This window comes from Microtus oregoni, unplaced genomic scaffold, assembly GCF_018167655.1.
Source record: "Microtus oregoni isolate MIOR12 unplaced genomic scaffold, Mior012 000026F_ref0000081, whole genome shotgun sequence".
NCBI classification, from domain to species: Eukaryota; Metazoa; Chordata; class Mammalia; order Rodentia; family Cricetidae; genus Microtus; species Microtus oregoni.
In genome coordinates, this window is record NW_024543085.1 from 25665867 (window position 1) to 25690667 (window position 24801).

The 24801-nt window shown below is 47.6% G+C and overlaps 2 protein-coding genes across 3 annotated transcripts in view; one reads left to right on the forward strand and one right to left on the reverse strand.

Moving 5' to 3' along the window:
• The window catches only part of Ube2h (ubiquitin conjugating enzyme E2 H), an 85309-nt gene extending 77402 nt beyond the window's left edge, over window positions 1-7907 (reverse strand). For both annotated transcript variants that reach the window (XM_041675444.1, XM_041675443.1), the window contains exon 1: window positions 7418-7907. In XM_041675444.1, coding sequence (XP_041531378.1) covers window positions 7418-7470 — 53 coding nt within the window. In that variant the 5' untranslated portion in view covers window positions 7471-7907. The remainder of the gene's footprint in view (window positions 1-7417) is intronic.
• A 12227-nt stretch (window positions 7908-20134) lies between these two features.
• Window positions 20135-23630, forward strand: LOC121463282 (telomerase reverse transcriptase-like). The gene is given in 2 exon segments (XM_041675385.1): window positions 20135-20764; window positions 20766-23630. Coding segments are annotated over 2 exon segments (3495 nt in total).
• The last annotated feature ends 1171 nt before the right edge of the window (window positions 23631-24801 follow it).

The window sequence follows — 24801 nt, forward strand, 5'->3', positions numbered from 1 at the left end:
AAAGCTCACAGCCACCTAACTTACAACTTGAACTAACCCAAGCATCACGATTTAAATTCTACCAGGTTTACAGTATATGCCTGTAATCCTATTTTGATAAACTGGGGAGGAAAGATCTTAAATTCAAGGCTCAGGATCAGACTTGATAACCATTCCCACCCACCCAAGACAGGGTTTCTCTGTAGCTTTGAATCCTGTCCTGGAACTCGCTCTGGTCTTAAACTCACAGAGATCCTGTCTGCCTATGTAAGTGCTATCATTGCCCAGCCCAGATTACATAACTTAGTAAGACTGGCTCAAAATTTAAAGTCAAGATGGCTCAGCAGACAATGGCAGCCTTTAATCCCCACACTCTGCCCAGGTAGGCGGATCTGTGATTTTGAGGCTAGCCTGGTCTACAGAGTTCTAGGACGTCCAGGGCTACACAGCAAAACTCTGGGTGGGCAGGCAGCTGGCTCAGCAGGTGAAGGCATTTGCCACCAAGACTAACACTTGAGTTAATTCCCAGTACCCACATGTTGGAAAAACGAAAAAAAAGGACTGATTGCCACAAATGGTCTGACAACCCCCCCACACACACACACAGGTAGAGGCAATTAAAAAAAAAAAAAACAGGAGTTATCTAAACATCTAAAAACAACATAAAGGTCTGGGGAGAAGTACACCTTGCCTAACTTACACCAGGCCCTGAGCCCAATGCCTAGTTCTGTACACACATGATGACAGCAAATACACAAACTTCTAAGCTACAGCACATCCCCACAATTAAATACTGCTCAGCAACCCAAGAACACACAATGAACTTCAAAATTATGACCAGTGAAGGACTACGCGTAAAAGGGACACACACTCTATATGATTCCATTCGTATGTAATTCTAGAAAACAGAAAATCATCTAGGGATAGAAATTGGACCAAAGACTGAGAGGAGGGAAGAAATACAAATTAACATAAAGAAACTTTGGACACTTGGGCAGTAGAAGAGGATCAGGAGATCAAAACTAACCTGGACTATGTGAGACCCTGTCACAAAGAAAGTTTGGGGGAAGAGGAATCTGTTTCTTCTTGATTGTGGTGACAGGTGTCATGGATAACATGTTAAGACAGCACAAAACTTACCATATCTATCACTTTTAAATAGGTAGTTTCCTAGCACTCAGAGGCAGCAGGATCTCAAGTAAGAGACCACTCTATGCTACATAGCCAAGACAATCTATCAAAACACCAAAGGCTATGCCGGGCAGTAACGGTGCACACCTTTAATCCCAGCATTTCAGCCTGGTCTACATGGTCTACAGAACAGCCAGGGCTGCTACACAGGGAACCCTGCCTCAAGAAAGAAAGAAAAAGAAAAAGAAAGAAAGAAAGAGAAAAAGAAAGAAAGAAAGAAAGATAAACAAACTACAAAAGATTAATGGATATAAGAACAAAATACTCATGGACATCCTATATGCATATATATGCACACACTTCCTTCTACACGTGTAAAAGCCAAGGCCCAATGTGAAGCTGGTAAAGAAAACTAAAAAGCATCTGACAAGGGTGGGGAGGGGGCACAACCATGAGTGACACAGTACAATAACAGCAGCTATGCATTATGTCTACTCTTTCCCCTTTCTGGATGCTTTTGGTTTCTAGATCACAAGCAGGAGCTTGTACGTGTGCTGGTCAACAATCTATCACCTGCAGCTTCAGATATTGCCCCCCCACCCCCAACGGGCCCCAGAGAGGGTTGAGATTGGGATAAAATCTTACTATCATTTTATATATCCCAGACTGGCCTCAAATTCTGAGAATCACCTGCCTTTATGTCTGGAATCCTGGGATTATAGGTGTGTTTCAATACACCAGCTATTTCCAGTATTTTTAACAGGAGAAAGCATTTACAAAAATATGAAGCAAAAACAAAGCAGGTAAGTATAATATGGCCAATAAATCCTGGGGAGAATAACACACCACAGGGAAGCACCAACAGGCTAGCATTTAAGGATGATTTCTATGCCAGTCACTGGAACATCAGCATCTCTCATTCCTGGACCCTTCTCTGGACCTCCTGAAGCAGGAAGTACAGGGGCAGGATCCAGAACCAGTTTTAACAAACCCTCCAAGTAATTAAGATCACACTCAAGTTTGAGAACTATTATTTAAAGGATAAGATTATGAGTGGCTGTTTTCTTTTCTTTTTTGTAACCTGTATTTTCCCCAATTACTTTATTATAACACTTTCAAAACCCAACTAAGTCTTTCATTAAAGTATTTTATTAAAACACAGTCTCTCTGGATCTCCAGGGGAAAAGCTACTACCCTGTAAGCATTGTAAGATCTGAATTGCATGTCTAAAAACCATGTTTCTTGGAACCATCAATCTGTTAACACAGAACAGGATACCAACTGCATGTATGTATAAACACCATCCAAGGTACTGGGTAGTTGCACTACCCCAACCAACAAACCTAGGTCGTCTTAATGTTTGCACACAGAGAAAGGTCTCTTACAGATCACACCTACCTACACAAGATTTTTCCCTTCTAAAAGTTGAACTTTGCCGGACAGTGGTGGCACATGCCTTTAATTCCAGCACTCAGGAGGATCTCTGTGAGTTCGAGGCTAGCCTGGTCTGCAGAGCAAGTTCCAGAATAGGCTGCAAAGCTAGCGAAAAAAAACAAAACAAAACAAAAAAAAACTTACTTTTAGGCCTGTTCCACTACACCTTCACTGCAAAAATCACACAAATTTCTGCTTTACCAAAGTGTTATTATAATGATCTCTTTGCCACCAAAATCTACACAAGGAAGACAAATTCAAAAATCTTGGAATTGCCAAATCTTTAACTTTGAGCTTTAAGACCATGAAACTGTTCTAACTTTCATCTTAACAACTCACTGAGAGGCCGCAGGAAAAAGAGGTCAACCACAGGCTGCCAATGGACACTGGGGCTAGTTAAAAGATTGTCCACACTTTGAACACAAATTAAACAGTAACAATGCCTAACTTGGGGATAGAATAACTGCTGATTAACAGCAAAACATCCAAGTTAAAGTCAATGGTAAATGCCTTCACATTTCACGCTTGCTTTTGTTCTAATGCCTACTTTTTTAAAAAAGGCATTGAGATATATGAGAAATACTTTTCAATTTTATAAAAAAGAACACCAGGAAAAAAAAAAAAAAGAACACCAGGTTTGGTTATTTGAGACAAAGTCTTTATGAAGGCCTGCCTAACTGTCCTTGACCTCAAATTCACCCACCTGCCTTTGCCTCCCAATCATTGGAATTAAAGGTGTGAGACACCACCATGCCTGGCAAAAAAAGAAAAAGAAAAAAAAAAAGGAAGGAAGGAAAAAAAAAATCAATTTTGAAAATACAAAATACTCTAAGAAGCAAGATGCTAACACACAATGCTGATCTGACATGCTGTCCTTCCTGGCTTAAAGGAACAATTTAATAACTAATCCCATAAACACTGTGTCCACCACACTCATCTTTTCACTATTTCTCCACAGACACACAGTGCCTGATAGAAATAGGGAGCACAAATATTTAAGGGTTCAAACTTATTACAGAAAATTTCTGGATAATCTCTCAGGGCTGCAAACCCACCAGGCTTTCAGCTTTGGAGGTCCATTTCCACCACACCTTTATTTAAAACATCATAGCCTGTCTTGTTACCAAAATCCTTCTGGAAAAGACAGTCTCTGAACTCAGTATTCTGTAATTTCCAAATATTACAGCAATAGCAGGGTGAGCCAAGTACCCATTATGATAAGATCCCGTTTTCTGGTTTAATTTTCTTGAATCTTAAAAGAGTACTGGGTTTTTTCCTCCTCGAAAATACACTTGGTCTTGTGAGCTGCTCACAAGGCCTCCCCAGCCCCCACCTCTTTTGTATGTAAACACACTCTTGTCACACACTCCCATCAGCTGTTTGGTAGCTCCACCCCACCTCCTTTTCCGGGTAGTAACAGAGCAGCCAATGAGCTGCAAGGAGCTGTGCCTACGGCCTTTTGCCTGCATATGCTTTTCCAAAACAAGCAGCTCTCGCCTTCAGCAGGGGCACTGGTTCACAGATAAAAGGCTCACCAGGGCTGTGCAACAGGGCGAGACAGTCACCCCCACCAACAAGGAAACCCATGTAACCTGAGCTGTTTGTTCCTCCACCGGGAAGAACTTCTACCAATATTCCTTTAGGGCAAATCACGCTTAAGGTCACCAGAGTCCCAGGTCTCAGACAATCTAAATAATCAGTGGTTGCCGAGGGAAACCTCAAAGGTTGGTGATCCCGGGCTGCTCTCAGGCTGGCAATCTCCCTGACTCTGGCAAGCAAATGGCTGCACTATCCACGACCATTCCACCGGACCGAGGCTAAGGACAAGGGCTTTGATTCCACAGCGCCCAAAAGTCATGTAAATCAGTTTCTCGGCTCCTGTGGAGGTTTGCACAACCCTCAGCTGAGGCTCAGAAGAGAAACAATGAATGAGTCAGAGTTTCAGAGCATAATCGCCCAGCAGATTAAGTGCACTGGTGCAAAACACTCACTCCCTGCATAACTTGGGAGTCAGCTCTCTTACCAACCAGTCACAAAAGAAAAATCAGACTCCGGAGAGACGGTATCTAGCTAGGTGGTGGAAAGCAGCGACCAATTAGTCACACGTTCTCTTCCCTCCCTCCCCCCACACCGCTACTTTCCTACTATAGGTTCCCTGCCAGGCAGTAAATCCTTGTGGTATAATTACGCCCAGAGACAGCCAAAAATGGGCTGAAACAGGAGACTTCGATGAAACCGGCTATTAGCCTCCACACCAAAGAAATCATCCAGGGACAAGGGACAAGAAGTGCTATACATTCCTTTAGACCTCCTTCCACTTCCTTACCACCATCTTCGTGGTTAACCCTCGCACTGACAAGCAATTGCACTCATCTCAGCAGGAGGCTGGGGAATCTGCTCTTCAATTTTTCACTAAGTATACCTTACCCCAAAACTGTGAACTCCACTTGGGCCTACTGATGGGAATTCAATTGAGAAAGGAGGCCATAAAATCCTCCACGACACACACCACACAAAAGGAAATTCGAAAATTTTTAACTTCCAAACTACATGAAACCAGAAAATAAACTCGAGACAGAGATAACCTCTAGCTTTCGAATCAAAACTGCTACCCTCTTATCTCAGAGAGCGACAATTTTAAAGAGCCCTGCTTTCTTTTGTCAGCAAAGGGAAGGTGGGGAAAGCACAGAAGCCAAGGCATCTTTGCCTTTCTTCATCTTCTACTAAAAATAAGCTATGAAATAAGCCACTTAGGGAGAGGGGAAAAGAGACACCCTGCTGTTCTTTGTCTGTTTCCCTCTCCCTCACCACCCCCCACACACACCCGGACTCCTAAATGCAGTAATCATTCTAGATGCCACAACTACTACGTGAACAAAAGGCATTCTATGGCAAAGGCATCAGGTCAAGCTAGGCCTTGATCTTTATCCTCAATCTTTAGGAAATCTATGCATGAACATAATTCGAGGAACTGACATCGATCAAAAACAGCTGGATTCCCCCCCCATCCCAATTATATATTAGGGTGAAATTCACATTAGGTGTGACAGTCAACTCTCAATTCAAGTCAATAATAACTTCTGAGTCTGCCACCATGTCATTTCCTAGTTTCTAAACAAAAATAAAGCCTCAAACTGCCTTGTGTAAAATGTACACACAGCCATAGTTACAAGTTTTCCTGTGGTCTTAGGAAAAGCCAACATTCCTGGTATAATTCAGATTTAAAAAGCAATCAGCCACAAACAGCTCATAAAGAGTTGATTTCACTTGTGCCTAGGTGTATCTGGCATATTACCTTTTATTACTGGCTGCTCTGATCCCTCCTACTACCCTTTCCCCCAACCCTCAAACTTCAGAGTTTACCCAGTATTCAGTATTCTTAATGTCTAGCCCCTGGCAAAGGAGAAAAACATGGTCTTATTACTGAAAAGATGGATTGGACAGAAAAAAAAAAGAGAAAAAAAACAACAACTTTTGCCTAGGCAACTTCCTCTCCCATCCCCCAAATTAAAATCCTATGCAAAAACTACTTTTTAAAAAACTTCAGCAAATTTCATAACTGAGTTTCTGCCAACCACCACGGATCGCTAGAAAAGGTAAAACAATCAAAAACAGTAACAAATTAAAGAAGGAATTCACCTGAAGAATCTAGCCAAACAACTTGAGTTATATAAACAAAATCCTGCAACAGGGGGAAATGGTGGGGGAAGGGGGCGAGGCAGAAAGAGAAACAGGAGACAAGACTCTTTTTAACAGCCTTTCACCTTCCCCCGAGGGATTAGCTATTTAGAACACCAGCTTCTAGCCCCCCCCCCCCCCATTGGCCCTCAAAAAATAAAAAACGTTTCTTAAATACTCGATTTGTCTCAGGAACCTTCGCGAATTTCTCTAGCTAGTCATGAAATAATCAGTCTGAATTCCAACCAAAACCACTGCCTGGAAGACTTATCAGTTACAGTTCTCCCACTGCAACCTCGGGTGCACATATAAAGTTGGGGGAAGGGGATAGAAAATAAAAGAAAAGATGTCACTCGGCCCAGATCAGGGCAAGCAGTCCCCAAGAACCGTACTCTCACAGAGGGAGTTATGCTCAAGTGGCTAGGACAGGACTATTTTGTTCAGGAGCTCCCCTTTCTCTCCTTCCTCCCAGCTGTCAGATCCACAATATGGAGGAGGGTGGCCTGCCTGCTAAGAGGGCCTGGGGGTCCACACTGCACGCACTACGAGTGGGATAGGCTTTGTCAGTCGAGAGAAAAACAGGGACGTTCTCCAGACCAGAAGGCTTAACAAGAGTGTCTGATTTAAAACACACGGAGCTCTTTATTACAAGAGGGGCCTGAGTAGACTACTCTCTTCCTAATATAGAAAGGAATTAGGGATAAAGAAGGTCGATTGAGTTACCCCAGTTTAAACAGCACTGTGAGTGGAAGGAACCCGGACACCTCAGAAGAAAAAAAAAAAAAGAATAAGAAGAAAGGTTTCCCTCTCAGGAAATTTCTATCATGAGTCCATAAATCCAAAGCTAGCAAACAGGAAGCAAAGACCCTGAAGATGAGCTCCCGGTGACGAAGGAGGTGGCTAGTTAGCCACCCCACCCCCCAAGAAAGGGCCGTCTTAGGAATCCAAACGTCGTGGAGGAAAAGTCACGGGCTCCGGGGGGTGCAGGGACAGAGAGGAGCAACGCACATCTCGGGGGGCTGCAGATAAAGGGGACCTGAAAAAGCCCTCGGCTCCGGGGAGGTGCTAAGGGGCCGCCGTAGGCACCGGGGGAAGGAGGGGAGGCGCGGCCAGTGGCCTGGAGTGCCCCGAAGCCCTCGCCTGGGCACCCCCACCCGCCCCACACGCAGTCCGAATTCCCCTCCATGAAGGATACAGCTTGACTACGTCCGTGTCCATCCGCCTCTTGCCGGGACTGGGGGATGACATGTTGTCGCCGCCGCCGCTGCCTCCCCGTCGCCTGCGCCGCCGCCGCCTCTCTCCCCTCCTTGGCCCGTCTGTCACGGGCCCCGGGCCCAGCTCGCAGGGTCCCGCGGCCGCGCCGGCTCCTCGGCCGAGGTGGCAACACCCGCGCGGTCCCCTGGGGTCCGCTCAGCCGCCGCCGCCGCCCCCCGCACGGGGGAACACCGGGCACTGCCCCGCCGAGTGGGGGCGGGGATCCAGGCGCCCGCTCGGGCTGCCCTCCGGCTGAGGCTCCGCCGCGGCCCGGGCAGGCGCTGCTCCGCGCCGTGCGCCGCTCCCCCCCGCCTGCGCTCGCTCGCTCGTCCGCCTGCCCGCCCGCTCACGCTCTCGCCAGCTCCCAGCTGCTTCCTCCACAAGCCGACGACTCCAGCACGGTCGGCCTCTCTACCCGAGCCTCGCTCAAGGCGCCGTGATGTCACCTCTGTGACGTCATCTGAGGGGCGGGGATCTGGGGAAGGGGCGGGGCGTCGTCGCGGGGTAGATTTCTCCAGGGAGTTCTGGGAGATGTAGTTCCTCTTTCTCCTGCCCGCCTGTATCCCTCTGTCCCCTCCCCCAACCCCCCCCCTCACACTTCATCGCTCAACTGCCAGTGTCGTTACCATCAACATAAACGATGGTAGTAAATAATGGCAGTATGATTGCATTCATGTGCTTTATGAGCCACCCTCACACACAATGTTACAAAGGGCTGTTTGGATATGGAGGAGGCCGAAGTGGCAATTACTCAGACTGGCGTCCAAATCTGGAAATTCCCATACCAGCATGTTCTCTGCACTCTACTTCCTTTTCAAATGGAAAGAATTCGTTTGCAGGGATTGTAGACTACAGCAAGGCTTCCTCAGAGCTTGCAAACCAGGCTTCATTAATCCTCCATACGAGACCCGTAATTCCTGGAGTGCAGTAGAAGCAGCAAGGTGGCAAGAACAGAAATAATTGGGTACCAACATCCTTGTTCTACAGAATCTGAGGTAAGTTTTAAACTCACAATGTGTGTTACTGATAGACGGACCCTAAATATGCCCTAATTCAGAACAAAGATGGTTCTGCCCTCCAAACTCCCATTTCAACCACGTGTATTTGCTTATTCATTTAATGAACATTAAGTGCCACTGAGTTCTTATGGCTGTGAGTTCATGAGGATATAGTGGGAATGAAGATAAAATTTACACAGTCCTCCCAGAATGACCTGAGTGTCAGAAACACCACTAAAGCAGGGCCTGTCTTGAAAAACAAACAAACAAAAGCCCCTAGAAGGGCCTTCGGCTTACTCAGTTAGCATAGGCAGTTGAACAAAGTTCTCAGGTGCTTCCCTCACAGTGAAGTTTGAGAGATATGCTCTGCAGAGCTCCAAAGCTTTAGCTATCGTCTTTCCCCTGGGACTACACTTGTACCTTGACAAGTCAGGTGTTGTGAGCTGGGTCCCCTTACACACACACACACACACTCACACACTTCTGGGACCAGAGCAATGGGCTAAAGTTGAGCATTCTTTGCTCCTATCATTCTAGCCCTCCATACGCCAGCTATTTTTTTAATTGCAACAACCATATTTAAATATTCAATGCAACAGCACGAAACAGCCTTAGCTATTGTGCAACTGTCACTACTGTTCATTTCCAGAGACTTCTCATCCATCCCAATAGAAACTGTGTACCAGTCTAGTAATAACGTCTCACCCCCATTCCCAGCAGCCCCTGTAACCTCCATTTTCTGTTCTGAGGAGAAAAAGCATGATTCACTGCCTTCTCCTTCAACACATGCACGAGCAGACATGTGGAAGGACTTCCAGCCCCCTTTATCTGATCACTTTTTTGAAGGAAAGAAAAACCAAGGGTTGTCTTTCTCACTGTCCACACCGGACTCCCTAGGCTGTTACTGCTGCTACCTGCTCTCCTAGAGTGGCTCCCCCACCCTCCGTGGCCTGATGTACTCCCACCCCTCTGCTAAGACAGTGGTTTTCACGCATGGCCCAATGCTTCAGAATCACCTAGAGAGCTTTATAAGCTCACAGGTGTCCAGAAACTGCCCCTGGGGACTGAGTCAGAAGGTCCAGGGTGAGTCCACAATGTCTGTCCTTGTCTTTAACGGGTAACCTCAGATGGTTTTGAGGCTGGCCAAAGTCGGAGAGCCTCTGCCTTCAGTATTCCAATAGGGGTCTCAATTTCAGAACACCTATCACCCCTTGCCTCTTAGTACATTTATACAGTCCTAGGCCAAGAAGGCAGAAACTGTGTACCCTCTGCTCCCCCTACACCAAGTGGCACTTAGAGGACCCATGGTTATTGTCTCTAAAACCACAGCATAGGTACAGAACAAACAGGAAATGGGGGGGGGGTCAAGGAAGAGAGGCCTGGAGTGGGGGCCTAGGAATTTTACCTGGTGCTTCCCTCTTCGCAGACAGAACTACTGTGAGCAAAGAACTCGGCAAAAGAATCAGAGCAGTGTTTCATAATGGAAACATGCAGGCCACACTGATGGTGGCAAGGCTGCTCTCTCCCCATGTTAACCCTTCAAGTGGTCTCAGCAGACAGAACATCCTAAAGGAGACTCCTGGTGTTACTACGAACTATTTTGTTTTCTTTTTTTGTTTTTTGTTTGTTTGTTTGTTTTCGAGACAGGGTTTCTCTGTGTTGCTTTGGAGCCAGTCCTGGAACTAGCTCTTGTGGACCAGGCTGGTCTCGAACTTACAGAGATCTGCCTGCCTCTGCCTCCCGAGTGCTGGGATTAAAGGCATGTGCCACCCCTGCCAGCTGTTTTCTTTCTTAAAGATGCATTTATTTCCCTTTGACACATATGAGTCTTTGCTCACAGGAATGAAAGTGCACCCCGAGCTGGGTGTTGGTGGTGCACGCCTTTAATCCTAGCGCTTGGGAGGCAGAAGCAGGTGGATCTCTGTGAGTTCGAGACCAGCCTAGTCTACAAGAGCTAGTTCAAGGACAGACTCCAAAGCCACAGAGAAACCCTGGAAGGAAAGAAAGAAAGAAAGAAAGAAAGAAAGAGAGGTGCACCCTGTGCCTGGTGCCCTTGGAGACCAGAAAAGAAAATCAGATGCCCTGGAACTGGTGTTACAGTCAGCTGTGAGCCGCAGGGAAACAAACTTAGATCCTGCTCAAGAGCTGCGCCTTTTCCTAACTGTGGAGCCTTCTCCCCAGCCCTAGGAAGGACTTTAACTCTCTCGGTTACTTAGGACAAATCCACCCCTCCCTGCTTTTAATTATGCCTCAGGAAGTTGTTTGTATCCTCCCTGAGTCTCAAATTTTCTCATCTCTAAAATATGGACTCTGATGCTCTTACTCTGCTTGAGTCGGTTGATGGAGTCAGTGGAAAAGATCGATGTGAGAGCCCTAGATCCGAGGGCTGGAACCTGTGAGCAGCTTTCATAGAGGGCATGGGAAATCCTGATGACAAGGTTTGCTGTGGACTGGCGCTGGCCTTATCTATAGCCCCCTGTACCCCATTTTCCACACGACTTACATACCATTTATAGGAGGAAGTTCTTCGCTTTGGGGCAATTGATTTTGTTTACTTGTTCTTGAGTATCCATTTTCCCTCTCTGTGTCAAAAGTAGGCACACATTTCTCTCTGGGTATTTTGCCAGTTGTTCTTTGGTGAATGCACCTCCCCTAGTCTGACCTTCCTTCCTACTTCCGGAGCTTTAGGCAACTCCTTAGCCAGCCCTTGACTGTGTAAGCTCAAAAACTATCCGGCGGTTTAGCTAAAGAAAACTGAAGTTACCACTGAATCTGTTAGATTTGCTTTCGCCTTTTCCCCGTTTCAGCTCAGAATGTCAATAATTTACTCTAAGACAACACCGGGGCCTGGGAGTGTCTGTTTATACTTGTGTACTTGAAGAAGGTGCTCTGGAATGAGCGATGTGCTTCCTTATCAGGTACAGCCAAGGGGCGCCTGGGAGGGAGCAGCTGTCTGACCCCGCCTGACTCACCGGTGTTGCAATCTGAGAAATGGATTCTGGGCCTGTTTATCTCTGCCCAGGGCAAGGCTAAGCTTGACCAGCTGGGCCTCTGAGCTCAGAAGCAGCTTCTGCGAGGCAGGAAAATGAGCTTGGAGAGACTATAATGCTTCTAGCAAGACACTGAGATGAGACCAGTTATTTGGCAGAGTAAGTGGAAGAGGGCAATGAGGACCCAAACAGCTTCTGAAATGACCTGTTAATCCTTAAGGAGAATTTATGGCTTTCCCTTCCTTCCCAGTGTGAAAGTCCCCCCAATACAGTCTCCTGTTTCCATGGAGCTGTTGCTCAGAGAAAACAGTTCCCAGGGAAGGTCTGGATCCCTTCAGGGGTTCATTATATCAGCAACTCTACTCCCGGGAACAAAAAGCTGTAAAACTCTGCCCTGGGGCCTTGGCTGTGTCAGTAGACTGCTTGCCACCTGAGCACAAGGACCTGAGTTCGGATCCCCATGTATTACCCTGTAATCTCAGTGTCTTCTCAGGGGGATGGGAAGCAGAAAGCCTGAGAATCTGCGGGAGATCCTGGGCCAGGTAGCCAGTGGCCAGTCAACAAAGTGAAAGGCAAGGACCGGCGTCCATGGTTGTCCCTTGACCTCCACATGCATGTCTGAACTGAAACACACATGAATGTTTGCACGTACACGTACACACACACACATACACATGTACACAAATTAAAAACTAAACTTAAAGCTCACTTCAAGTCATCTCTATGCAACCCAGTCATAGTGTGTCCCCAGGAGCAGTGAGAGCTAAGCATGCATGACTCAGTAGAGGCTTAGAGACCCGGATCCCTTCTTCTGCCAGTCCCACCTGTCGCTAAGAGAACCTTGGATTAGGTCACCTGGGCTTTTAGTTTCTATTTTCTCATCTGAAAACAAGAGGACAGCCTCTGTCAGGCTCACAGACACCAGTCATGTGTGACATCTAATGTCTGCTCATGCGTGCACACGCAACTTCACACACACTCCCCAGCAGCCAACTCGAGCGAGAGAAGAAGCCTGGGAAATTACTCACACCTACATCTAGGGAGCTCCCACTTGGTTCAGGTGCCCTGGCTAGAGCCCTTGTTTCCACAGGTGGTATCCTGCCTTTTCTTTTCCATGGTTATCTCCCTATTCTGGAGATAAGGATGCCTCAGATCTCCACGCTGCCTAGTCCTCACGTGACCTCATTCAGAGCTTTAACTGCTATCCCTACTAACTCCTGAGAAGTTGTCAGTGATACAGGTCTTCACCCTTCAACTTCAGCATCTCCTCAGGATCCAGAATGCATTTCAGGTTCCACACCCTTTCCTCTTCCTCACAGGTTTCTTCATCTTGGTAAACATCAACTTAGTTAGAAATAGACAAAATTACTATCTAAGGTCAAGAACCGTCGTTTAAACTGGGTGGTGGCCGGGCAATGGTGGCGCACGCCTTTAATCCCAGCACTCGGGAGGCAGAGGCAGGCGGATCTCTGTGAGTTCGAGACCAGCCTGGTCTACAGAGCTAGTTCCAGGACAGGCTCCAAAGCCACAGAGAAACCCTGTCTCAAAAAAACCAAAAATAAAAATAAAAATAAATAAATAAATAAACTGGGTGGTGGTGGCCCATGCCTTTAATTCTATCACTTGGGAGGCAGAGGCAGGTGCACCTCTGTGAGTTGGAGGCCAACCTGGTCTACAAAGAGAGTTCCAGGACAGCCAAGGCAACACTAAGAAACACTGTCTCAAAACAAAACAACAACCAAAAGAACCATTGTTTAACCTAATGTATCCAAAGACCATGTCATTGTTTAAAATCTTTCTCTAAATCTTATTTACATCAGAAGATCCGTAGCTTCTACCATCCAAATATATCCAGACTCTTTATCTTATCTGCTTTATCAAGACTCAACTACTCCATTTGGACCAACATATCTCTCTCTCTCTCTCTCTCTCTCTCTCTCTCTCTCAACCTTGAATATCTATCTGCCTTGTTTTTTTGAGGCAGGGTCTCTCATTGGCCTATAGCTTGCCATGTAGGCTAGTTTGACTGGCCCCTGAGCCTGGGATCCATCTGTCTTTGCCTCCCCTTATGAGTAGGGCCAGCAAAAACACTGTGGTGCCACCATGTTTTATGTGACTTCTGGGGATCAAATTCAGGTTCCCTTGCTTGCAAGGTAAGCACTTTGACAACTGAGCTGTCTCCCCAGCCCCTTGTTTGTTTTGGAAGACAAAGTCTTACATCACCTAGGCTGACCTAGAATTATGGTATCGATCAGGCTAGCTTCTAACATGTGGTAATCCTCTTGCCTCTGCATCCTGAGGCCTGGGACTATAGGCATGTATCGCTATATCCAGTTTACAAACCATGTATTTTTAAACCCATGAGCCAGCTATTGTCTCCTTACTGTTCAAAACCCTTCTAAGGTTTCCTGTTTCAAACTGTAAAAAACCAAAGTCATCGCGGGTTCCGAGGCCCAGCAGAAGGAAGTCCACCACGTTTCCTTACTCACTTCTCTCTAAAGGCGCAGGATCGGTTGCTCTTCACATATATGAAGCATGTTCCTAGGCCTTTGAACTTGACCCTCTTTTAGCCTGAAATTATTTTCCCTCTAGAGAATTAGCACTGTCTAGCCTCACTTAAGTCTTAGCTGAAACCAAGGGAGCCCCTCTCCCTCCTCCTCCCCCCTGAACACTGTATTTTAGTTCCCAGTCTACCTTAGCACAGTCTTCCACTTCCTTCTTCCATAGCACTTCCTATCCCCTGCTCATTGTCCTCTACTACCAGAACATAGGCTTCACGGAGAGAGAGGTTTTGTCTGTCTCACTTACCCCTATACATGGAGTGCCTAGATCAACATGTGGAACACAAATTGGCTATATTAAACAGGCCTGGTGGCTCATACCTATAATCCCATGCCAGCTCTCATGAGGGTGAGACAGGGAAATTGCCAAGAGTTCTGAGACAATCTGGGCAAAATAATAAATAAATAAATAAATAAATAAATAAATATCATACCCTAACTCCGAAGGATGGCACACTCTTGTGAACCCAGCACTTGGGAAGCAGGAGAATGGTAGCTCAAAGTTACCATCAGCTGCTTGAGCCCGGTTTCCAACCAGGGGCTGGAGAGCTAGCACGTTTATTCGGTTGAGTGTTTGGTGCATCACGCAAGGATGTGAGTTTGACCCTCAGAACCCACGCAGAAGATCCGGGCATAGTCGCACAAGTTTATAACAGTGCTGAGGAGCCAGAGACAGACTGGTAACTAATCAGTGGGTTCTGGGCTCAAAAAATAAGGTGAATGGCACCTAGGGAAGAATAACACTTAAGACTGTCTGCTAGCCGGGCGATGGTGGCGCACGCCTTTAATCCCAGCACTCGGGAGGCAGAGGTAGGCGGATCTCTGTGAGTTCGAGACCAGCCTGGTCTACAGAGCTAGTTCCAGGACAGGCTCCAAAGCCACAGAGAAACCCTGTCTCGAAAAACCAAAAAAAAAAAAAAAAAAAAAGACTGTCTGCTAGTCTCCATATGCCTGCGCATACATGTGCCCCTATACACACTACACACACACACACACACACACACACACACACACGGCTTGGGGAAGAGAACTGGCTAAAAAGGCTACAAAAAACTAACAGCTTCAACTGTTGCTTCTCCCAAAAGTTACTTCTGGGCTGGTGAGATGGCTCAAGGGATAAAAGCACTTGCCCAGCAAACCTGATGATCTGCTGAGTTTGAATCCCAGCACTCATAACTCACAACTTGGAAGTTGTGTCCTGACTGTCACTGATACCTCTTGGAGTCTCATTAATCAAACAGAAGCTCAAGGACAATTTTATTAGAATTTTAAAGAAATGCCTAAGTGTAGGCCAGACGTAAACTTCAAGGCCAGCCCAGAGGAGGACAATGGCAGAAAGAAGCTGGGGGGGGGGGGGGGTGCATGCCATTTAAACTAGCATGGAGGTCAGACATATCATAGACAAGTAGCCACACAGTGGGAAGGGAAGCTTATTCAAATGGTGAGGGGAAAGTCCAAAGTGTTAAGGAAAGCAGTCTAGAAAAAGAGATAAGGGAGAAAAGGGAAAGTCGTGACTTTCGGAATGATTCAAAAATAACAGAGGCCAGGGGGCACCTTTACTCCCCACACACAGAAGCAAGCAGGTCTCTGTGAGTTCAAGGCCAGCCTGGCCTGCTGAGTTCTAGGACAGGACAGCCTCCCAAACTACAGAGAAACAAAACAAAAACAAACAAATAAAAATCCAGAAGTAACTGAGAAGTGTACACGCTGCACGCCTGCGGCACCGCAGCCCTTGCAGCCCTTGCAGCCCTTGCAGCCCTAGTCTACAGCCCTAGTCTACAGCCCTAGGAGTGAGACTATGGAGAGGAACAGTAGAGAACATCTTTAAAGTACTAATTACTCTCCTTATCTCTTTTGCATGGCTTAGAGTGAGCCCACCTCCTACGGGTAGGCCCTGGGCCATCAGGAGTGTTGACTAAATACCCAGGCCAGAGATTCATTCTCTCTCTCTCTTCTCTCATATATTATTAGACTTATTCATTTTATATTACGTGTGAGTTTTTTTTTTTCCCTGAATGTAGGTAGGTATACCACATATACTGTGCTTAGTGCCCTCGAAGGTCAGAGGCCGCATTGGAATCCCGGGACTGCAGTTGTGGGTGGCTGTGAGCCATTGTGTGGGTGCTGGGAATCAAATCTGGATCCTCTGGAAGAGTAGTATGTGCTCTTAACAACTGAGCCATCTTTCCAGACCCTCCTATGCTCTTGCCCAGAATTTTTTTTACTCTAACAACATGTTCACCAGGCACATATGTTCCTACTGTATCACACATGTGCAAATACACACACAATACCACTGCAATACCAATAACATTTAAAATGAGATGTCTCAGGGAGTAAAGGCGCTCACAACCAAATCTGAATTCTACCCAAGAGACCAAGAGGCTGGGAGGGCAACACCAACTCCCATAGTTATCCCCTGACCTACATATATCATAGAGGCATATGCAGCAGCCACACACACACACACAAATTAATTAATTAAAATATTTTTAAAAATGTTGCTGGAGCCGGGCGGTGGTGGCGCACGCCTTTAATCCCAGCACTCGGGAGGCAGAGGCAGGCGGATCTCTGTGAGTTAGAGACCAGCCTGGTCTACAAGAGCTAGTTCCAGGACAGGCTCCAAAACCACAGAGAAACCCTGTCTCGAAAAATCCAAAAAAAAAAAAAAAAAAAAAATGTTGCTGGAGCCGGGCGGTGGTGGCGCACGCCTTTAATCCCAGCACTCGGGAGGCAGAGGCAGGCGGATCTCTGTGAGTTCGAGGCCAGCCTGGTCTACAAGAGCTAGTTCCAGGACAGGAACCAAAAGCTAAGGAGAAACCCTGTCTCGAAAATGCAAAAAAAAGGGGGCTGGAGAGATGGCTCAGTGGTTAAGAGCATTGCCTGCTCTTCCAAAGGTCCTGAGTTCAATTCCCGGCAACCACATGGTGGCTCACAACCATCTGTAGTGAGGTCTGGTGCCCTCTTCTGGCCTGCAGACATACACACAGACAGAATATTGTATACATAATAAATAAATAAATAAATATTAAAAAAAAAGAAATTGCAAAAAAAAAAAGGTTGCTGGGCGGCAGTGGCACATGTCTTTAATCCCAGCAGAAGCAGAGGCAGGAGGATCTCTGTGAGTTCAGGGCCAGCCTGGTCTATAGCACTAGTTCAAGGACAGGTTTCAAAACTACAGAGAAACCTTGTCTCATAAAACCAAAGCAAAGCAAAGCAAAGCAAAGCAACAACAAAAAATGTTTAAGTAGTTCTTCCTCAAGTTCTCTTTGGAGTGGCTGGAAGGCTCATGTTCTGAGCCTCCCTGAATCAGGCACTGGGCCAGGGTGTGACATTTACAACCCCACCATCTGCAGGACGGAGGAGGGCTCCAAGAAGTTAAATGACTTGCCCAGGGTCACACAGATAGGCAGTGGTAATGTCAGGATTCAGCCATTCATTAGGTTTGGCTCTGGAGATGCAGCCTCGTTTGTTAACTCCAGGGGAAAACTTCATTTGTAGATGTCGATGGATATTTTTTCTGTTTCCTACTCCAAATTCCACTTCTTTCATAACCTTGGAGATACCTGGCCCCAGCTGGGGCTGAGGAGAAGGCTAGTGGCTAAGAGGGCTCCTTGTTCTTCCAGAGGATAAGAGCTCCCATACACACATACCCATCCGTGAAAATAATTAAAACAAAGGTTTCCAGACTCTTCGGATAATGTTCTTTTTTTTTTTGGTTTTTCGAGACAGAGTTTCTCTGCGGAAGAGAAAATGTCTCCTCTGTACTCCCCGGACAGTGAGGTGACAGTTCCAGCAGTTGCTCTAAGGTCTTGGAGCAGCCCTTGACCTTTTACTCACACCAGTACGCAGTCCACCAGCCAGGCCAACATCTATCACCTCTGCCGTAAACTCCACTAGCCTTTCTGGACTCTTGCCCACCTTCACCCCACAGTCCATTCTTCACCCATGTATTTTAAGAGATTCCAGGACTCCTGCAGATACCTGAATCCATACATGCTCAGATCACAGATATAATTAATAGACTGGCCAGTCAGTGATGGCACATGTCTTTAATCCCAGCACTCAGGAGGCAGAGGCGGGTGAGTTTGAGGCCAGCCTGGTCTACAAGAGATAGTTCCAGGACAGGCTCCAAAGCTACAGAGAAACCCTGTTTCAAAAAACCAATAACAACAACAACAACAACAACAACAACAACAACAACACACTGCTTGCATAACCACCTCCAAATTTATCTTTCTGTTTACTTATTTCTTTGGCTTTTTGAGACAGAATTTTTCTTTGTATAGCCCTGGCTGTTGCTCTGTAGACCTGGCTGGTCTCAAACTCAGAGATCCACCTGCCTCTGTCTCCCAAGAGCTGGGATTAAAGACGTGAACCACAACAACCAGCAATTTCTTTATTTCTTTAAATCTGGGGCTTGTGGGCCAGGCAGTGGTGGCACATGCCTTTAATCCTAGCCCTCGGGAGGCGAGAGGCGGGTGGGTCTCTGAGTTCAAGGCCAGCCTGGGCTGCTGAGAAACCCTGCCTCAAAAAACAAAAACAAAACAAAACAAAAGTGGAATTTGCTATGCCAGTTGGCCTTAACTTTCTGAGTTGCTGGTACCCTAGGCCCAATAATGCCTCACCTTCCCAAACATTCAGTAATCTCCAGATTGGTTTAATATCCCTCACATGCATTCAGTGTTAAGTAAGGACTCACCATAGTGTGTTGTTAGGGAGTAATGAAAAAACAATGAAAAAGAAATTTGTACATATTCATATAGAGATGATATATTAAAGTTTTAAATTATTTATTTGGGTTTTTGAGACAGGGTTTCTCTGTACATATCTGTAAAATACTTGTTTTTATTGTGTGTGTGTGTGTGTGTGTGTGTGTGCGCACGCACATGCGTGTGTGAGAGACCACAACTTAAGCGTCAGTGTCAGAGGACAAGTTTTGGGAATCTATTCTCTCATTCTAGTGTGGGGTCTGGGGCGCAGACTCAGGTTATCAGGCTTATGCAGGGCCTGATGAGCCACCTCCAGGTTAAAAACATGATTTATGTCAGATTATATCTAAGATGAGTGTGGTGGCACAAGCCTTTAAACCCAGCGCAGCAGAGGCAGGAGAATCTCTGAGAGTTTGAGGCAACCCCATCTACATAGTGAGTTCCAAAACACCCAGGGCTACATAGTAAGACCCTGTTTCAAAAAAAAAAAAGTAAATAAATTAGTGTGTGTATGTGTGTGCATGTGTGTGTGTGTATGTGTGTATATCTTTTGACATTTCTGCAAGCCTTTTTTCCATTTCTTTCTTGTTTTATATGTGGCATATGCCTTTTTGTTATTTCTTACTTTTAATTGATTTATAAGTAGCTTAATTAGTTAATTTTGATGTCAGCCCCAACTATATGTAAAGTTCCAGGCCAATTTGAGCCTTTGGGATAAGTGATATGAATCCTGGCTCACTCCCTCATCAGCTGTATGACTTCCTTCAGTTTCCTTAGACAGGAGGGCTAATCCACTGTGACCTGGTTTTCAGAATTAAGTACTCAAAAGTGAATGGTTGTTTTTTGTTTGTTTGTTTTGTTTGTGTTATGGTTTTGGTCCCTTTAAGAGACAAGCCACGCCCACTCCTTCCCCCATCCGCTGAGCTTTGCTTCTGCCTCTCTCCCCACTTCTCTGCTTCCCCCGCTTCTCTGTCTCTTTCTCCTCTTCTCTCTCTCTCCCTCTCTCTCTGTCCCCCCCTTCACCCTTCCTCCTCCATACCCCCCTGAATAAACATTCAACCTCACCCTGCATATCCTGTCTATCCATGTTTCTGTCTTCTGGTCTCAGAACAGTGGTGGCGGGCCATGTGGCAGCAGGCAGTGGGCCCCAGGCAGAGACGGCTGCTGGTCCCTGAGCAATGGCTGGTCCCAGGCAGGTTTTGGTTCCTGTCCTGGAACTAGCTCTTGTAGACCAGGGTGGCCTCGAACTCTCAGAGATCTGCCTGCCTCTGCCTCCCGAGTGCTGGGATTAAAGGCATGTGCCACCACTGCCCGGCTGAATGGTTGTTATTAATTTAAATATTTTTTAAAAACACAGTCTGGGTCCCGACCCCGCCTTTATCCCCCGCGGGCTTTCAATGGTCAGTATCCTGACGTTTTCTGTGCACAGCCCTAGATCGAAGTTCCCGCACGGGCCGGACCTTGAGCGCGATCCCCCGCGCGCGCGCCATTGCCGGACTGTGCGCGCTCTGCTGCGCAGCCAGTACCGCGAGGTGTGGCCGCTGGCAACCTTCGTGCGGCGCCTGGGAACTGAGGGCAGGCGACTTGTGCAACCTGGGGATCCAAAGGCCTTCAGCACGTTGGTGGCCCAGTGCCTAGTGTGTGTGCCCTGGGGCTCGCAGCCTCCACCTGCTGACCTTTCCTTCCACCAGGTGTCGTCTCTGAAGGAGCTGGTGGCCAGGGTCGCGCAGAGACTCTGTGAACGCGGCAAGAGAAACGTGCTGGCTTTTGGCTTCTCACTGCTTGGCGGGACCCAAGGCAGGGCCCCCGTGGCCTTCACAACCAGCGTGCGAAGCTACTTTCCCAACTCTGTGACTGACAACCTGCGTATCAGTCGTGCATGGATGCTTCTGCTGAGCCGAGTGGGCGACGACCTGCTGGTCTACCTTCTGACCCGCTGTGCGCTCTACCTGCTGGTGCCCCCGACCTGTGCCTACCAGGTTTGCGGCTCACCCCTGTACCAAATAGATAGCCCCGCGGATACCTGGCCCCTCTGTGCCCCCCAGATACAGGCCCACACGACCCGCGGGCAGAAATTTTACCCATCTTGGATCCACACACCTGGTCAGGAACAGCAGTTACCAGGAAGCATGGAAACCCTTGGCCTTGCCATCTCGAGGCGTAAAGCGGAGTCTGAGCATCACGGATAGAAGTGTGCCTTCATCCAAGAAGGCCAGGTGCAATCTGGCCCTGAGACGGAAGGAGGGACCCGTCAAGCAGGCCGTTCCAACCACATCAGACAAAACACAGGTGTCAAGGCCTGCCCAGTTCCCCACAGTGCCTACTAGCAGAGCTACCAAGGGAAATTTGTCTTCCAGAGGAAAGGCACCTGGCCTGAGTCTCTCTGGATCAGTGTTCTGTGAGAACAAGTGCAGTTCCACATCCCTGCAGTCACCGCTATGCCAAAATGCCTTTCAGCCCCAACCTTTTACTGAAACCAAACGCTTCCTCTACTCCAGGGGAGATGGCCAAGAGAAGCTGAACCCCTCATTTCTACTCAACAACCTCCAGCCTAGCTTGAGTGGAGCCAGGAGACTGGTGGAAATCATCTTTCTAGGCTCCAGGCCTCAAACATCAGGACCACTACGCCGGATACGCCGCCTGCCGAGGCGCTACTGGCAAAGGCGGCCCCTATTCCAACAGCTGCTTGTGAATCATGCAAGGTGCTCATATGTCAGACTCCTCAGGTCACATTGAAGGTTTCGGATAGCAGCCCACCAGGGGGCTGGTGCCTTGAACACCAGCCCACCGCACCTCATTAATTTGCTCTGCCTACACAGCAGTCCCTGGCAGGTATATGGTTTTCTGCGGGCCTGCATCTGAAAGCTGGTGCCTTCAGGTCTCTGGGGTACGAGGCACAACAAGCGCCGCTTCTTGAAGAACGTGAAGCAATTCATCTCCTTGGGGAAGTATGGCAAACTCTTGCTGCAGGAGCTGATATGGAAAATGAAAGTGGAGGACTGCCCCTGGCTTCACAGCAATCCAGGAAACAACTGCGTCCCTGCTGCAGAGCACCGTACGAGGGAAAGGATCCTGGCTGCATTCCTATTCTGGCTGATGGACACGTACGTGGTAGAGCTGCTCAGGTCATTCTTTTATGTCACAGAAACTACATTCCAGAAGAACCAACTCTTCTTCTACCGTAAGAGTGTGTGGAGCAAACTGTAGAGCATTGGGGTGAAGCAGCACCTCAAGAGAGTGCAGCTGCATGAACTGTCACGAGAGGAGGTCAGGCAATACCAGGAGGCCTGGCCGGTCACCCCCATGTACAGACTGCGTTTCATCCCCAAGACCAGTGGTCTCTGGCCCATTGTGAACATGGGTTACAGCATGGGCCCCAGAGTCCTTGACAAAGAGAAACAGGCCCAGGATTTCACCCACCGTCTCAAGATGCTATTCAGCATGCTCAACTATGAACGGACAAAGCATCCTAACCTCCTGGGGGCTTCTGTCCTGGGCCTGAATGACATCTACAGGACCTGGCGGACCTTCGTGCTGCACACGCGCACTCTGGGCTGGGCACCCAGAATGTCCTTTGTTAAGGCAGATGTGACAGGAGCATTTGATGCCATTCCCCAGGACAAGCTCATGGAGGTTGTCGCCAATATGATCAGACACCCAGAGAACGTGTACTGTGTCCGCCAGTATGCAGTGGTTCAAAGAAATCGCCAAGGCCAAGTCCATAAGTCCTTCAGGAGAGAGGTCTCCGCCATGTCTGACTTCCAGCCGTACATGGACAAGTTCGTGACACATCTGCAGGAGTCCGATGCCAGCACACTGAGGAACTTGGTTGTCATTGAGCAGGTCCTCAGGCTTCCCACTCGTGGGCCACACCTGAACTTCTCTCTGAATGAGACCGGCCACAACCTGTTCGACTTCTTCCAGCACTTTGTGCGTAACAGCATCATGAAGATTGGTGGCAGGTGCTATGTTCAATGCCAGGGCATTCCCCAGGGCTCCAGCCTGTCCACCCTGCTCTTCAGCCTGTGTTTCGGAGACATGGAGAACAAGCTTTTTGCGGAGGTGCAGCAGGACAGGCTGCTTTTACGCTTTGTGGATGACTTTCTATTGGTGACACCCCACCTGGTCCAGGCAAAAGCCTTCCTCAGGGCCCTGGTCCACGGCATTCCTGAGTATGGCTGCACCATAAACTTACAGAAGACAATGGTGAACTTCCCCATAGAGACTGGTACCCTGGACAGTACAGCTCCACACCAGCTGCCTGCTTGCTGCTTGTTTCCCTGGTGTGGCTTACTGCTGAACACTCAGACTCTGGAGGTGTTATGTGACTACACCAGTTATGCCCAGACCTCAGTTAAGACCAGCCTCACCTTCCAGCGCACCTTCAAGCCCGGGAGGAACATGCGGCACAAGCTCTTAGCTATTTTGCGGCTGAAGTGTCACAGTCTGTTTCTAGACTTGCAGGTGAACAGCCTGCAGACTGTCTGCATCAATGTTTACAAGATCTTCCTGCTGCAGGCCTTCAGGTTCCATGCATGTGTGCTTCAGCTTCCCTTTGACCAGCATGTTAGGAAGAACCCCGCATTCTTTCTGGGCATCATCGCCAGCTCAGCATCCTGCTGCTACTCTATCCTGAAGGTCAAGAATGCAGGAGCAACACTAGGGGCCAAGGGAGCCTCTGGCTTATTTCCTCTTGAAGCTGCACGTTGGCTCTGCTACCAAGCCTTCCTGATCAAGCTGGCTGGTCATTCTGCTGTCTACAGGTGTCTCCTGGGACCTCTCAGGGCCGCCCAGAAACAGCTGTGTCTGAAGCTCCCTGCGGCAACAATGGCTATCCTCAAGGCTGCAGCTGGCCCAGCCCTAAGCACAGACTTTGAGACCATTTTGGACTAAGTCCGCTTCCTTCAGTTGGATGAACATGGGCACTTTAGCCTCTCCTTTCATGGATTCACGTCACAAGAGGGACTGGCCTGTTGTGTAGGAGGAGTCTCTGTTGTTTCCCGGCCGCTTAGCCCCTAAATGAGCACGTAGAGACTGTATTGATTAAATCGCTACTTGACCCATTAAAAAAATAAATAAATTTTTTGGGTTTTTTTTTTTTTTTTTCGAGACAGGGTTTCTCTGTAGCTTTGGTGCCTGTCCTGGAACTAGCTCTTGTAGACCAGGCAGGCCTCGAACTCCCAGACATCCACCTGCCTCTGCCTCCCGAGTGCTGGGATTACAGGCGTGCGCCACCACCGCCCAGCATAAATAAATAAATAAATAAATAAATAAATAAATAAATAAATACACAGTCTGGGCCGGGCAGTGGTGGCCCGTGCCTTTAATTCCAACACTTGGGAGGCAGAGGCAGGCGGATCTCTGTGAGTTCGAGACCAGCCTGGTCTACAGAGCTAGTTCCAGGACAGGCTCCAAAGCTACAGAGAAACCCTGTCTTGAAAAAAACAACAACAACAAAAAAAAAAAAAAGCAAAAACACAGTCTGATCTCCCCAACCAGTCACAGAACAAAGACTACATTTTGTTTGTTTTGTTCTGCTCTGTTCATCAGACAGGGTTTCTTAGTTGTCCTGGAACTAGCTCTTGTAAACCAGGCTAGCCTCAAACTCACAGAGATCCACCTGCCTTTTCTTGCCGACTGCTGGGATTAAAGGCCATCACTGCCCGGCACATTTTTTTTAAATAATTTATTTATTTTTATTTTGTGTGCATTGGTGTGTGTGTAGAGGTGTCAGGTCCCCTGGAACTGGAGTTACAGACAGTTGTGAGCTGCCATGTGGATGCTGGGAATTGAACCTGGGTTCTCTGGAAGAGCAGTCAGTGCTCTTAACCACTGATGCTGAGCCATCTCTCCAGCCCCCAGTGATTTTATACTCATAGATCCTTGGGGTCTCTGCCTTTCTACATTTCTTCCTTCAGCTTCCCGTTTACCCCGTGCTATGTGCACAGCAGGCAGTTAGTAAATGCTTGTTAATAATTAACTGAAAAGCTCTACCCGTCCACACAAAAGCCTGCACACTATTCAGGCCAGCCACACAGCAGAAAAACCCAAAAGTCCAAATTGA